Source organism: Chiloscyllium punctatum, chromosome 42, assembly GCF_047496795.1.
Source record: "Chiloscyllium punctatum isolate Juve2018m chromosome 42, sChiPun1.3, whole genome shotgun sequence".
In the NCBI taxonomy this organism is placed as follows: Eukaryota; Metazoa; Chordata; class Chondrichthyes; order Orectolobiformes; family Hemiscylliidae; genus Chiloscyllium; species Chiloscyllium punctatum.
In genome coordinates, this window is record NC_092780.1 from 45,308,021 (window position 1) to 45,323,550 (window position 15,530).

At 42.2% G+C, this 15,530-nt stretch overlaps 1 protein-coding gene across 5 annotated transcripts in view; it reads left to right on the forward strand.

Annotated features, from left to right (window-relative positions):
* Nucleotides 1–15,530, forward strand: part of kansl1b (KAT8 regulatory NSL complex subunit 1b) — a 307,114-nt gene that overhangs the window by 225,091 nt on the left and 66,493 nt on the right. For all 5 annotated transcript variants that reach the window (XM_072561887.1, XM_072561890.1, XM_072561889.1 and 2 more), the window contains 2 exons: nucleotides 4,789–4,901; nucleotides 12,428–12,623. In XM_072561887.1, the coding sequence (XP_072417988.1) occupies nucleotides 4,789–4,901; nucleotides 12,428–12,623 (309 nt within the window). The remainder of the gene's footprint in view (nucleotides 1–4,788; nucleotides 4,902–12,427; nucleotides 12,624–15,530) is intronic.

The window sequence follows — 15,530 nt, forward strand, 5'->3', positions numbered from 1 at the left end:
TTGTTGAGCTGAAAATGTGTTGCTGGAAAAGTTCAGCCGGTCAGGCAGCATCCAAGGAGCAGGAGAATCGACGTTTTGGGCATCAGTCCTTCTTCATTCCTGAAGAAGGGCTGATGCCCAAAACGTCGATTCTCCTGCTCCTTGGATGCTGCCTGACCTGCTGCGCTTTTCCAGCAACACATTTTCAGGTCTGATCTCCAGCATCTGCAGTCCTCACTTTCTCCTCTCTCTTTGTTGAGCAACACTCCCTACGACCTTACCATTAAGTGTGCAAGTCCTGCCCTGATTTGCCTTTCCAAAATGCAGCACCTCACATTGATCCAAATTAAACTCCATCTGCCACTCCTTGGCCCATTGGCCCATCTGCTCAAGATACTGTTGTACTCTGAGGTAACTTTCGCTGTCCATTACACCTCCAAATTTGGTGTCATCTGAAAACTTACTGACTATACTTGCTAAGTTCATATTCAAATCATTTATATGATTGACGAAAAGCAGTGGATCCAACATTGATCCTTGTGGCATACCACTGGTCACAGTCTGAAAAGCAAGCCTCCTCCACCACCCTTTGTCTTCAGTTCTGTATCTAAATGGCTAGGTTTCCCTGTATTCCATGAGATCTAACTTTGCTGACCAGTCTCTCTCAGCTCTCCTGGGATGCTGTCCTCCTTCCAGATAAGACCGACATGGCATTTAGCTGCAGCAGGAGCTTTTTAGATTAGATTACTTCAGATTACTTACAGTGTGGAAACAGGCCCTTCGGCCCAACAAGTCCACGCCGCCCCGCCGAAGTGTAACCCACCCATACCCCTACATCTACATCTACCCCTTACCTAACAATACGGGCAATTTAGCATGGCCAATTCACCTGACCTGCACATCTTTGGACTGTGGGAGGAAACCGGAGCACCCGGAGGAAACCCATGCAGACACTGGGAGAACGTACAAACTCCACACAGTCAGTCGCCTGAGGCGGGAATTGAACCCGGGTCTCCGGCGCTGCGAGGCAGCAGTGCTAACCACGGTGCCACCGTGCCGCCCACTAATCAGAGCTCTTTGCCTCTGCACTTCAACGCCGCAGTAGGGATACCATCTGCTGCGGCAGCCTTGTTGTTCTTAAGCTGGCAGACAGCCTTCTCTACTTCGTGCAAGGATCGAGTGTTGAACTTCGCAAGGCATATGGTATGCTGCGGGATGAGTTCAGTAACACTCTGTGGTTGAGGAGCTCTCTGAAATGCTCCCCTAGTGATTTTTGATGGCTGGTTTGTCTTTAAAAAAAGTCACTATGTCCTTGGCCAGCAGTGGTGTGGGGCTTTGGTCCATAAGTGGTCTTGGCAGTACAGATGAAAACACGCATGTCATGGTTGTCAGCCATTTGTTGGGTCTCCAGTTCTTTCAGTGGCCACCACCCGTTCTTTATGTCACGGGTTTGTTTCTGCCTTTCAGTTGCCTGTAGGCCTGTCAGTTCTCTTCCGAGGGCAGTGGTTTTTTACAGTCAAATATGACATCTACTTCGAGTTCCCAGATCTCATAACCACTCTCATCATACCAGTATTGGTATTTTCTGGTTGAGCGACCAGCCGAGTCTTTGCTGGCATTGACAATGGTGGTCTGAACGGTGAGCCAGAGACTGTTAGAATGTGAACTGGATATGCATTGTGGACTGCTCCTCATCTTGCCCACCTCCAACTTGAACATTTTTATTCCTTATATGTTCCTTACACAAAATCTTTTTCGATAATCTCATGATGCTTTAAATTGAAGCACCATAGCAGATGATCTAAATGATTCACCTGTTTAAAAATCAAATGTAAAGCAAAAACTTTTTTTTCCTCTGTGGAAAGGCAAAATATTTGCCTGTAAATGATATTGTAGAAGTATCAGACCTTGTATCTTAAAGAGCATACGTGGACCTGCACAAAATCTTGGAATTTATTATTAGGTTTGATGTTTGCAGCAAACTGCTGTTGCTTTGACCATTGTCTGCATGAATGTCATACCCAGCACGTTATAATACCTAAATATTTAACTTAAATGTTAGTTGTGACACACATGTAGTGATTAGCTGAAATTCTGAAACCAAAATACTACTCATTCACTTCCTGCACATTTTTTCTTCTTGTTTGTGACTTGAGATGGGAAACCCTGCTAAACATACTTCTTTTATGCTCATAGGATCAGAAGTAGGCCATTCAGCCTTTTCCATCATTCGCTGGGATCATGGCTGATCTGTGGCCTAACACCATCTACCTGCCTTTGGCCCATATCCCTTAATATGTTTGATTCACAAATATTTATCTCCGATTTAAAAGTAGCAATTGATCCAGCATCCATTGTCATTTGTAGAAGAGAGCTCCAGACAACTACCACCCTTTTATGCAGTGAAGTGCTTCCTAACATCTCTCCTGAATGGTCTGGCCCTAAACATCAGACTATGTGCCTGAGTTTAGAATCCCAACCAATGGAAATAGTTTATCGTTAGCTACACCGTCCTTTTTGTTAATATCTTGAAGACTTCAATCGATCACCCTTTAACCTTCTAATTTCAAGAGAAAACAAGCCTGGATTTGTATAGTCTTTCCCCATAATTTAACCCCTGAAGTTCAGGTATCACTGTTGTAAATCTATGCTGCACACTCTCCAAGGCCAGTGTATCCTTCCTAAGTCATGGTACCCAGATTTGCTCTCAGTGCGTCTAACCAGGGTTTTATACAACTGCAGCATAACTTCGGCATCCTTATACTTTATTCCTGTAATTATAAAGACCAGCACTCCATTCATTTATTGATTATTTTGTTCAACTATTTTTAATCTATGTTGTCTATAAAATTTGTAGATTTAATCTCTGTAATCCATTGATCTGTGCGCCCAAATTCCCAGTCTCTGGGCAAACACTGTATTTAACTTAATACTGTCGAGAAAGTGCCCTGAGTTATCCTTTGTCAATCCAAAATAGACAACTTCACACTGCCTTACATTGAATCCAACTGCCACAATTTTGTTCGTTCATTTTAAGATATCAAAATCCCTTTGTAATTCAATGCCATCATCCACGCTGACTGCCTTTTGAGTTGAAATCCAATTTGAATGTATGACTTTCTATGCCATTATCAAAGTCTTTCATAAATATTGTGCATAATTGAGGCCCACATTCTTGCGGACACCTCAGGTCACATTTTGCTAACTTGAGTACCTATCCACTATCTGTACTTTCTGTCACCTGCCATTCAACCAATTTAATAGCCATGTCAATAATTTGCCCTCAGTTCCGTAGGCTTCTACCTTAGTTAACAGGCTCTTATGTGGGACTTTATCAAATGCCTTCTGGAAGTCCATAAAAAAAAATACTCAAATAATTCCCCATGTTCACAACCATAGCCACCTTTTCAGAAATTTCAGTAAGGTTTGTCTGATATGATGTACCATGCTGACCATCCTGATTAACTGAAACTTTTCAATGTGTTCAGTTACCCCATCCTTAATTACAGACCGCAACGATTTATTCACCACAGATTTTGGCAAAAAGTTCGTAATTACCTGATATTCCTTTTGCTCCTCTTAAACAAGCAGGATAACTTTTTGTCATTTTCCAATCTAGAGGGATGACTCCTGGATATAGGGCATTCTGAACGATTATAGTTCGGCTATCTAAACGTGATCCCCTCAATCTTTTAACATCTTTGGGTGGAAGTTGTCAGTTCCCACGATTTATTGCTCATTTAATACCATTAATTTCCTCATTTCCAGTGCTTTACTTAAGTTGATTTTATTCAATCGCCATTCCTGATCTACTTTTAATTTCCTCAGGATTTCAGGCAAGCTATCTTTTTTTTTCTACTGTAGATTCTGAAGCAAAGTAATTATTCAACATGTGTGCCATTTCCCCACAGTCATTGACAGTATCCCCACTTTCAGTCCTTAGTGGGCCAACATTTCTCCTGATCAGCTTTCCCTTCATGCAACAAAAAAAATCCTTAGTGATTTGATATCCCTGGCAAGTTTCTTTTCATGATCTCTGTTAGTAGTTGTTCAAGTTGTTTTGTAAAGTCTGGACATATATTGTAATAGCTGAAAATGTGTTGTTGGAAAAGCGCAGGATCCAAGGGCTGATGCCCGAAACGTCGATTCTCCTGTTCCTTGGATGCTGCCTGACCTGCGCTTTTCCAGCAACACATTTTCAGCTCTGATCTTCAGCATCTGCAGTCCTCACTTTCTCCTCATATATTGTAATATCTAGGTAATGTATTGAGCATTTCTTTTAAAATCTAAGAAAATGCAGTAATATGTCGCCAGAATACTGAGGCCCATCAATACATGGCTAGGCCATACAGTAAACCTTTCCAAGACCATTATTAAGGATGAGATTGCAGAGTATTTGGAAGTACCTTGTAAAATAGAACTGAGTAAGCACTGCTTCATCAAGGGGAGGTCATGTCTGACATCTGTTAGAATCCTTTAAGGATGTCATGAGCAAGTTAGGCAAAGGAGAGTCAGTGAATGTGACCTGTTTCGATTTCTAGCAGGCTTTTGACAAGATGTTGCCGAGAGGCTGCTAAATAAAATGAACCCACAGTTCTAGGGGTATGAATTCTGTGGCTGCAAACGAGAATCCTGGATGGTGTGTTGCGTAGAATGTTGTGAAGCTGCAAAAAAAATCTTTGTAAGAAAAAAAATTATTTGTGCAGAAGGTGATCATTTGTTTCATAGCTTAACCGAATGAACTTGCAGAATTGTCAAGGGCACAGTTATGTCTCTGCTCTACAACTTCTTTTGTGTTTTGACTCCCAGGTTATTCCTCCTATTGACCCTTTAGAAAATGTGACATCTTGTTCGACACCAACTGAATCTGTACCAACAAAAGCCTGCAGTAATCTTAAGCCTGTCAATGGAGTGGTCAACAGGTAAGATATTGTTCAATGTTGGGTTCCAGGATGTCATTGCACTACAAAGGATGCAGATTTTGAACTTGTCTCATTAAACAAAAAAAGTGGTGTGATGCATGGCTGTAAAGGAATGGTTAGGATAGAAGTGAATGCATTATTTATTCAAAACTTGATTGTCGGATGAGAAGGCTTGTCAATCCTGAAGCAGCAATAAAAATCTGGTGAGAAAGGTGTGAATTGGGGTAAAATTAATGGATCTTGAAGAAGACTGGGAACAGCTTTTTGAGAGTAAATCTACAGCAGAACAGTGGGAGGTGTTCAAAATGGTACGTAAGGGGTGTACAATCCCATCACATGGCCTTCAGGATGAAACGTAGAAGAAACAAGCCCAGAGAGCTTGTTTAGTCGGTGGCACAGTGGTTAGCACCGCTGCCTCAGACCGCCAGAGACCCGGGTTCAATTCCCGCCTCAGGCGACTGACTGTGTGGAGTTTGCACCTTGTCTGTGTGGGTTTCCTCCGGGTGCTCCGGTTTCCTCCCACAGTCCACAGATGTGCAGGGCAGGTGAATTGGCCACACTAAATTGTCCGTAGTGTTAGGTAAGGGGTAGATGTAGGGGTATGGGTGGGCTGCGCTTTGGCGGGGCGGTGTGGACTTGTTGGGCCGAAGGGCCTGTTTCCACACTGTATGTAATCTAATCTAATTATTACGGTATAGAGAGAGCATTGGGCGCATAAGGAATATGTACGATTGGATAAAATGAGATGTATAACAGGTACGAAGGAGCAAAGCAAGAGACCCCCTGCAGGAGTATAGGAAGTACAGGGGAGAATCTCAGGACACCAATTTGGAGAACCAGGAGGGGGACAGGATTATGGAGAATCCCAAGATATCCTACAAATATCAAGGAGAATAGAATAACCAGCATAAGAGTAGGGCCCATCAGAGAAGGGGACCAATCTGAGCAAGAAGCCAGCAGTCATAAAAAAATGTTTAAAAAGGTAGCTCGGAAGTAACTCAAAAATGGACTGAGCAGAGTGAGGAGGGGGGCACAAAAAAGCCTTGGTGGGAAGCATTAAGCAAAACCCAAAAGCGTTCTACATTTAGGTGAAGAATAAGACTGTGATCTTAGAGGGTAGGATTAATCAGGGATAGTGGAGGGAACTTGTGCCTGGAGCCTTAAGAGGTAGGGGAGACCCTAAATGAGTTTTTTGCTTCAGTATTCACTAGAGAGAGGCACCTTGTTGATACTGATACTGCTGTGAACCAGATTAATAGGGTTGAACAGGTTGATATTAAGTATTGGAAATTCTGGGAAGCATCAAGATAGACAAGTCCCCATGGCTGGACCAGATACATCCAAGGTTTCTGTGGGAAGTGAAGAATGAGACTGCTATGCCTCTGGCAATGATCTTTGCATACTCGCTCTCCACAGAAGTCATACCGGTTGGTTGGAGGGAGGCAGATATTGTTCCTGTGTTCAAGAAGGGGAATAGGAGATCCCTGTGAATTACAGACCAGTCAGTCTTCAATCTGTGGTAAGCAAGGTATTGGAAAGGATTCTGAGAGATGGATTTATGACTATTTGGATAAACATAGTTTGATTAAAGACAGTCAGCATGGCTTTTTGAGGGCCAAGTCATGCCTCATAAGCCGTCTTGAGTTCTTTTGAGGATGTGATGAGACAGGTTGATTAAGGTCGAGCTGTGAATGTGGTGTATATGTGTTTCAGTAAGGTATTTGATAAGATTCCCCACGGTAGATTCATTCAGAAAGTTCGAAGGTATGGGATACAGGGAAATTTGGCTGTCTGGATACAGAATTAGCTGACCGAAAGAAGATAATGAGTGGTAGTGGTATTCCACCTGGAGGGATCTGTTTTTTTGGCCTCTTCTTTGCAGTTTTTATAAATGACTTGGATAAAGAAATGGATGGGTAGCTCGTAAGTTTGCCAATGACACAAAGGTTGGTGGTGTTGTAGTAGTGTTGAGGGCTATTGCAGGCTACAGCAAGACATTGACAGGATGCAGAGCTGGGCTGAGAGGTGGAAACTGGACTTCAACCTGAATAAATGCAAAGTGATTCATTTTGGAAGGTTGAATTTGAATGCTGAATACAGGGTTAAAAACAGGATTCTCGGCAGTGTGCAGGAACAGCAGGATCTTGGGGTCCATGTCCATAGATCCCTCAAACTTGCCACACAAGGGTTGTTAAGAAGCTGTTTGGTGTTTTGGCTTTCATTAACAGGGGATTGAGTTTAAGAGCTGTGAGGTTTTGCTGCAGCTCTATAAAACCCTGGTTAGAAAACACTTGGAATACTGTCTCCAGTTCTGGTTGCCTCATTATAGGAAGGGTGTAGATGCTTTTGAGAGGGTGCAGAGGAGATTTACCAGGATGCTGCCTGGATTGGAAGGCATGTCTTATGAAGAGAGGTTGAGTGAGCTAGGGCCTTTTACTCAGGAGAGAAGAAGGAAAAGAGGTGACTTGATAGAGGTGTACAAGGTGATGACAGGCAGAGATGGAGTAGATAGCCAGAGACTTTTCCCCAGGCGCAGAAATGACTGTCACCAGAGGCCATAATTTTAAGGTGATTGGAGGAGTATATAGAGGAGATGTCAGAGGTAAGTTCTTTCTGAGAGAGTATTGGGTGCGTGGAATGCACTGTCAGCTGTGCTAATAGTCAGAGTGTGACTGCTGGGCAAGCACATGGATAGCAGAAAATTGAGGCATTAGGTTGATCTAAGACGAAGATAAATGCTCGGCACAAAATCGTGGACTGAAGGGTCTGTACTGTTTTATGTTCTACTTTGTATCTGTCTTACTCTGGAGAAATGGAATAGACTGCATTCCACATTCTGAAGGAGATTGTGGAGGTGATCTTTCAGGAATCACTGGAATCAGGGAGGGTCCCCGAGGACTCAAATAGCGAATGTAACTCCCCTGTTTAAAAGGGAAGATTGGAAATTATAGTCTGGTTAATCTGATCTCTCTCGGCAAGTTTTCGAGTCCATTATTAAGGATGAGATTGCAGTGTATTTGGAAGTACATTGTAGAATAGATCTGAGTCAGCACCACTTCTTCAAGGAGAGGTCATGCCTGACATTTATTAGTGTTCTTGAAGGATGCAATAAATACGTTAGATTAGAGTAGTGATGAAGGGCTTTTGCCTGAAACGTCGATTTTACTGCTCCTCGGATGCTGCCTGAATTGTGCTTTTCCAGCACCACTCTAATCTAGACTTCTGGTTTCCAGCATCTGCAGTCATTGTTTTTACCTAATGACTACGTTAGGCAAAGGAGAGCCAATGTACGTGACCTATTTGGATTTCTTGAAGGCTTTTGACACGGTACTGCTGAGAAGCTATGAAGTAAAGTGAGCCCATGGTGCCAGGGGCAAAGTACTGGCATGAATTCTGTGGCCACAAATTTGGCACGTTGGCACAAATGACATGGGTAGTTATAGGAATGAGGTCCTGCAGAGTGATTGAAGAGAATTAGGAAAAAAAGTTTAAAAAACCAGGAACCTCGCTGCTAGTAATCTCCGAATTACTTCCAGAGCCAGGTGTTTGTAAGGGTAGGAATAGGAGGATGTAACAGATGAATGCTTGGCTAAAGAATTGGTGCAGGGGACGAGGGTTCAGATTTTTAGATCATTGGGATCTTTTCTGGAGTAGAGGTGACCTGTTCAAGAAGGGCAGGTTGCACTTGAACTGGAGGGGAGCCAATATCTTGGCAGCCAGCTTTGCTAGTGCTAGAAGGAAGGGTTTAAACTAGATTAGTTGGGGCATGTCGGATCCTCAACAGCAGGGAGGCAATTGCGAGGATGGAAGGAGATACAGTAATCAGAAATAATAAAATGAAGAGACATGTCAGGCTGGAACATGACAGGGAGTAAAATAATATCTATTGGATTAAACTGCATCTATTTCAATGCAAGTGGGCTGACAGATAAGGCCGATGAACTCAGCATATGGATTGGTAAGTGGAACTGGGACATTATAACTATCATAGAAATGTGGATAACTGGGGGACAGAGTCAATAAGTGTGGCACTGGAAAAGCACAGCACAACATTTCGGTCATAAGCCTTTCTTCAGGAATTTTCATCAAGAGGTACAGGACTGGCAGCTTAATATGCCAGGGTGCAGGTGTTTCAGGTGGGATGGAGGTGTTGGAAAGAGGAGAGGGGAGTTGCATTTTTGATTAAGGCGAGTATCACATCAATAATCAAAGATGAAGTAACTGTAGGACTGTTAATGTGGTTTACATGGATTTTTAACAATGTCTTTGACAATGTCACGTGGGAAAAGCACATGGTATGCAGGGTAACTTGGTAAGATGGATCCAAAATTGGCTCCGTGATAGAAGATAGAGACTGGAGGTAGGAGACTGAGACTCAAGCTCGGTATGCGGTGATGTCCTGCAGAGGTCAGTGCAGGATTCACTTATTGTTTATGGTAATCATAAAATAGATGAGAATGTGGGAGGGGTGATAAGTAAATTTGTGAATGATGCAATGATTGGCCAGGTAGATTCTTGAGACAGCTTGCCACCATTTTCTGAAGTTTAATCAGTGGTCGGTAATTAATGCTAGTCCAACCAACAAAGCCAATATCTGCTGAATGAATTGGGGGAAAAAGAAAATTGGCAGCTCAGACGATTTAGCTAGGGAATTGAGTGAGTGAACACTATTTTTCTAATTATGCTATTATCACCTTTTTGTCAAAGGGTAATGAGCCATGTACTTCAATCAGTAATAAATGGGAGTTTCACCTGGAATTACTGCTTTAATGTAACCCACAGGTGGCTCACCTGCTTCGTGACTACAGGGTCCCCTACAGAGAGGTCAGAAGGGGTGCATTGCATCTGTTGACCTCTGCATGCATTACATTCTGGATGTTGTAGCCCATCTTGCTAAGCTGGCTGAACGTGCAACTCATATTGGCACAAGTCCCAGTGTATTGTATATTTTTATTTGTCCACTCATGTTAACACTAAAGTGAATTTACTAGCCATGGTTCTTGGAGTTCAGCATAAGAGGAGTAGGAGTAGGCCATCTGGTCCATCCTGTCTGCTCCACTATTCACAAGATCATGGTTGATCTTTTTTGTGAACTCAGCTGTACTTAACAGCCTGCTCATCATAACCTTTAATTCCTTTACTGTTCAAATATCTTCACCTTAAAAATCTTCATTGATGTCATCTCAGTTGCTTCACTGGACAAGGAATTGCACAGATTTACAATCCCTTGGGTGAAGAGGTCTCTCCTCAACTCAATCCTGAACCTGCTTCCCCCTAAATTTTGAGGTTATGCCCACTAGTTCTAGTTTCACCTGCCAGTGGAAACAACCTCCCTGCTTCTATCTTATCTATTCCCTTCATAATTTTATGTTTCTATCAGATTCCCCCTCATTCTTCTAAATTCCAGTGAGCACAGTCCCAGTCTCCTCAATCTCTCCTTGTCAGCCAACCCTCTCAACTCCGGAATCAACCTAGTAAACCTCCTCTGCATCCCCTCCAGTGCCAGTACATCGTTTCTCAAGTAAGGAGACCAAAACTGTACACAGCACTCTGTGTGGCCTCACCAGCATCTTATACAACTGCAACATAACCTCCCTGTTTTTAAAGTCTATTCGTCTAGCAGTGAAGGACAATATTCTATTTGCCACCTTAATTATCTGCTACACCTGTACAAGGTTAGATTAGATTACATTGCAGTGTGGAAACTTCGGCCCAACAAGTCCACACCAACCCGCCGAAGCGTGACCCACCCATACCCCTACATTTACCCCTTACCTAACACTACAGACAATTTAGCATGGCCAATTCACCTGAACGGCACATCTTTGTGACTGTGGGAGGAAACCGGAGCACCCGGAGGAAACCCACGCAGACACGGGGAGAACGTGCAAACTCCACAGTCAGTCGCCTAAGGCGGGAATTGAACCCGGGTCTCTGGTGCTGTGAGGCAGCAGTGCTAACCACTGTGCCACCGTGCCATACCCAGGTCCCTCCGCACAGCAGCATGCTGCAATTTTTGAATATTTAACTGAGTCCGTTTTGCTGTTACTCCTACCAAAATGGATGACCTCACATTTTCCAACATTATACTCCATCTGCCAGACCTTGTCCACTGACTTAGTCTGCAGGGGGATATAGATAAGTTTTCAGTGTCCTCTGCACACTTGCCTCTTATCACTCATTTTATTGCCAGTTGCGAACTTTGACACACTATATATGGCCCCCAACTCCAAATCATGTATGTTAATTATAAAAGATTGCATTTTCTACACTGAGCCCTGAGGCACACCACTAGCTGCTGACCGCCAACCAGAAAAGCACCCATTTGTACCCACTCTTTGCTTTCTGTTCATTAACTAATCCTCTATCTATGCTAATACATTATGCATAAAGCCATGCACTCTTTATCTTATGCAGCAGCCTTTTTGTGTGGCACCTTGTCAAATACCTTCTGGAAATCCAAATATATTACATCCACCAGTTCACGGTTGTCCACTGCACTGGTAATGTCCTCAAAGAATTCCAGTCACTTTCATGAATCCATGCCGTGTCTGCCCAATAAGACAGTTTCTATCCAGATGCCTTGCTGTTTCTTCCTTGATCGATTCAAGCATTTTCTTCATTGCAGAAGTTACGCTAACTGACCTATTGTTACCCACCTTTTGTCTATCTCCTTTTTTAAACAGTGGCATCACATTTGCTGTTTTCCAATCTGCTGGAACCATCCCAGAGTCCAGCAAATTTATGTACATTACCACGGGCGCAGTGATAGTGCACGGAATTACAGATGCGATTTCACTCCATTCCATAATGGAATTTATTATGATGCACTATTTAACGTATCCATCCCAAGTGTACTGACAAGTCTCAGAATTATTTATTTGTTTCTGCGTAACATATTTATCAATCCATTGACGAAAACCAGAATTAAGATTTTGGATTGTCATGCTCTGTAGGTGGTGATGTCATCTTTTCCCGAGTGCTTCTTTCATTCCAATTAAGTCACAAAAAGCATAGTACTGTATTCTGTATCCATTGTTTACAATTTTTATTTTGCGCATCATTACCTCTAATTTTTACTGAAATGATTCTCTGACAGGTCGCACTGAAGTAAAAATTGATAATTACAGTTCCTTTTGTTTGAGAAAATGCCAGATTTTAAATATTGTTAAGGTAATTAATGTGATTTAAACAGACTGTTTGAATGATCTGGGATTTTAAACCAGTTTAGATCTGTTGTCCACTGTGGCTTCTTCAAGGAAGGATTTGTTGGCTAATGTTTGAAAGCTTTTTCTAAAGAAACCCTTGTCCATATCTGACAACAGTATGTGAAGGACATCAGTTAAGCTCTTAATCACCATGTGTTGCTAAGACAGTTGTCTCAGTCTTGCATTTGTGAAAAGGTTATTTCTGCTTGGGTTTCTGTTTGTACGTGGCATGGAAGGTTTTTTTAAAGTGATTTTATGCAAATTTATCAGTTGAAGCAAGCTCTGCCTTTTGCTAATGCATATTCTGTTCTTCCTAAGTGTTCACAGTTTACTCCCAGACAACAGTTCCACCGACAGTTCGGATGCTGAAGAGCTACTGAATAAAAAGCAGAGATTGAATATGCTGCCTGTACCTCCTGATAGCACCTGCATTGCAGCTCGAGTTCGTCCACTGTTGACCTGTAAAAAGCGGAGGCTCATCAGACCCAACAGCGTTCAACCACTGACCCGGAAGGTGAGTGTACAGTACACCGTTGTGTGTGACAGCATAACGTTCATTAACTCCATATTATTTCAGAATGCATTAATATCCAGCATGAATGTAGGCATCAAAGTTGACACTTTCAAATCTTTAATAACAAAAGCACCAAATTTTGGCTTAGGAGACAGTTACTTGTTACTTATATGTAAGAAATCCTTTCTGTCATAAGCAGCGCTTAGTTTAGGTTGGGGAATATCATGAATAGAATGGGGTGTTTGGGTTGGACGATGCAAGAAGTTCAGTGATGAATATTGAGGCAGTTTGTTGGGGTTTGGCGAATAGGTTTTTTTTAATATTTACTTTTGGGTATCACAGATAAAGCAAGAATTTGCTGTCTGTCATTAGTGGTGTTTTGAAATGATGCGAGGAGGCTGCCATCCTCATTCACTTGTACACAGGTTCTCTTAACACACTTACTTGGGGAAGTACAGGATTTTGCTCCCACATCAATGCAAGAATGATATGTTGAATTTTTTTGAGTGGTTAATAAGAATGGGAGGATATTGAATTGTTTGATTGAAACTGGAACAGGCCCTTCAACTCACCAAAACATGCTGCCTTTCTAAACTTAAAAACCTTTCGCCTCTGCAGTCGTAATCCTTTATTCCCTGCCTATTCATTTATCCATCAAGATGCCTCTTAAGGCATGATGCTTAGTTGAGACAGCAAATTGTAATGACAGTGGTTTGTTACAGTTTTCTGGGAATCAGAGTTAGCAGACTTAGAAAATATAAGAACATCAGAAGCAGGAGTAGTCCATTTGCCCCCTCAAGCCAAATTCAATAACTTTGTGGCTGATCTTCTCCAGGCCTCAACTCCCCTTAAATGCCAACTCCTCAAAGCCCTTAATTCTCTGACATATCGAAAGTCTATCCACCTCATTTTTAAATGCTATCAATAACAAGCCTCCACACCTCTCAGGGAGAGAATTCCAAACATTCACTGTCCCCTGGGAGAAGAAATTCCTTTGCATCTCATTTTCAAACAAGTGACCTTTATTCTGTCATCATGTCCCCAGCTCAAATTTCCCTCACTACTTGAAGCATTTTCTCAATATCTACCCTTATGAGTCTCCTCAGAATCTTGGATGTTTCAGTAATATTCCTTTTATTCTTCTACAAGCTAATGAATAAAGGACTAACCTGTTTAGCTGTTCTTTGGAAAGCTCACTCCTTCATAGAGTTTGCAGCGCACAGACCCTTCAGACCAAATCATCCATGCTGACCAGATATCCTAAATTAATCTAGTCCCACTTTCCAGCACTCTCAACCCTTCCAATTCATATACCCATCCAGATGCCTTTTAAATGTTCTAATCGTACCAGTCTCCTCCACTAGCAGCTCATGCCATAAACGCACTATTCTCTGCATGAAAAAGTTGTCCCTTTTTAAAATTCTTTTCCCCCCTCACCCAGGAATCAGCATACTGAATCTCTTGAATGGCCTTCACTGCCACTTTACCCTTTCTAGAATATGGGCGCTAAATCTGTGCACAGTACTTCATATTGGGCCTCGCCAACCTTGTATCCTGATTGCAACATGCCTGACCACCTGTTGCTGTATTGTCAGCAAATTTAGATACATTGCACTCTGCTTCCTCATTCTCACCAACTGATTCTCCAAAGCCTGTCTGCCATACTGGACGCACAAGTCAAGAGTGTGATATAATACTTCCCACTTGCTGTTCCAACTCCAGAAGCTTCACCTTTCAAGAAACAGCATCACTCATGTATCCAGGACAAGCAGCCCACTTGATCGGCAAAGTCCACAAATGTTCAGTCAGCAGTCCAGAAAACGCACTGCAATGATTTGGCAAAAATCATTATACAGCACCTTCCAAACTCATGACCACTTGCATCTTGAAGGACAAAGGCAGCAGATAGATTGTAACACCACCATCGACAAGTTCCCTTCCAAGCCACTCACCATTCTGACTTGGAAATGTATCGCTGTTCTTTCGCTGTTGTTGGATCAAAATGTTGTAACTTCCTCCCTAATGACATTGTGGGTCTATCTATAGTGGATAGACAGCAATGATTCAAGAAGCTAGCTCAGTAACACCTTCTCAAGGATAGCTAAGGTTGATTCTATTTTCTGTGTCTTAACCCATCTTCAGTATGTGCTAATACATTATTCTCAACTGTATGAGCTTCTGTGTTAGCATTTCTATCTGGCACCTTATTGAATGTTTTCTGGACATCCAAAAATACTATATCTATCAATTCCTTTGCATCATTTTTGCTTGTTTTATCCTTGAAGAACCATGGTAAATTTGTCAAACGTGATTTCCCGACATGAAATCATATTGACTCCCATTGGTTGTGTTTAGGTCTTTCAAATGCTTTGCTATTTCCTCCTCAATAATGGACTCTTAACATTTACCCACTGACCAATATAACCCTGAATTGGCCTACAGATTTCTGTTTCTCTCCCTTCTTGAATACACAGACCACAGAAGCAGTTTTCCGAATTGCTGGAACCTTCTCAGAATCCAGTCAGTTCTGGAATATTTCAACCAATACCTCCCACATTCTGTGCAGTTACTTGAAAGCAATTGAGTAGAGGCCATTACAAAGTATCTGCCTTCAGTCCCATTAGCTTGAGAAGTACTTTTTATCCCTTGTGACAGAGATTGGTCTAAGATTGGTCCAATTCACGCCTTGTTTATCTGTTATTTTTGGGATGTTAAGAGAATCCTCTGCCATGAAGTTGGATGCAAAATATTATTTAAAATTGTATTTCCCTGTTCCCCACTGCATCCTCCAAGGCCACTTTAGCTGCTTTGTTTTCATATTTAATTTACTTCAATCAATTTTCACCTCTTTGAGCTTTTTGTTATCTGCTGCTGGTTCCTGGGGTGGGGGGGGTGGGGAGTTGTTGG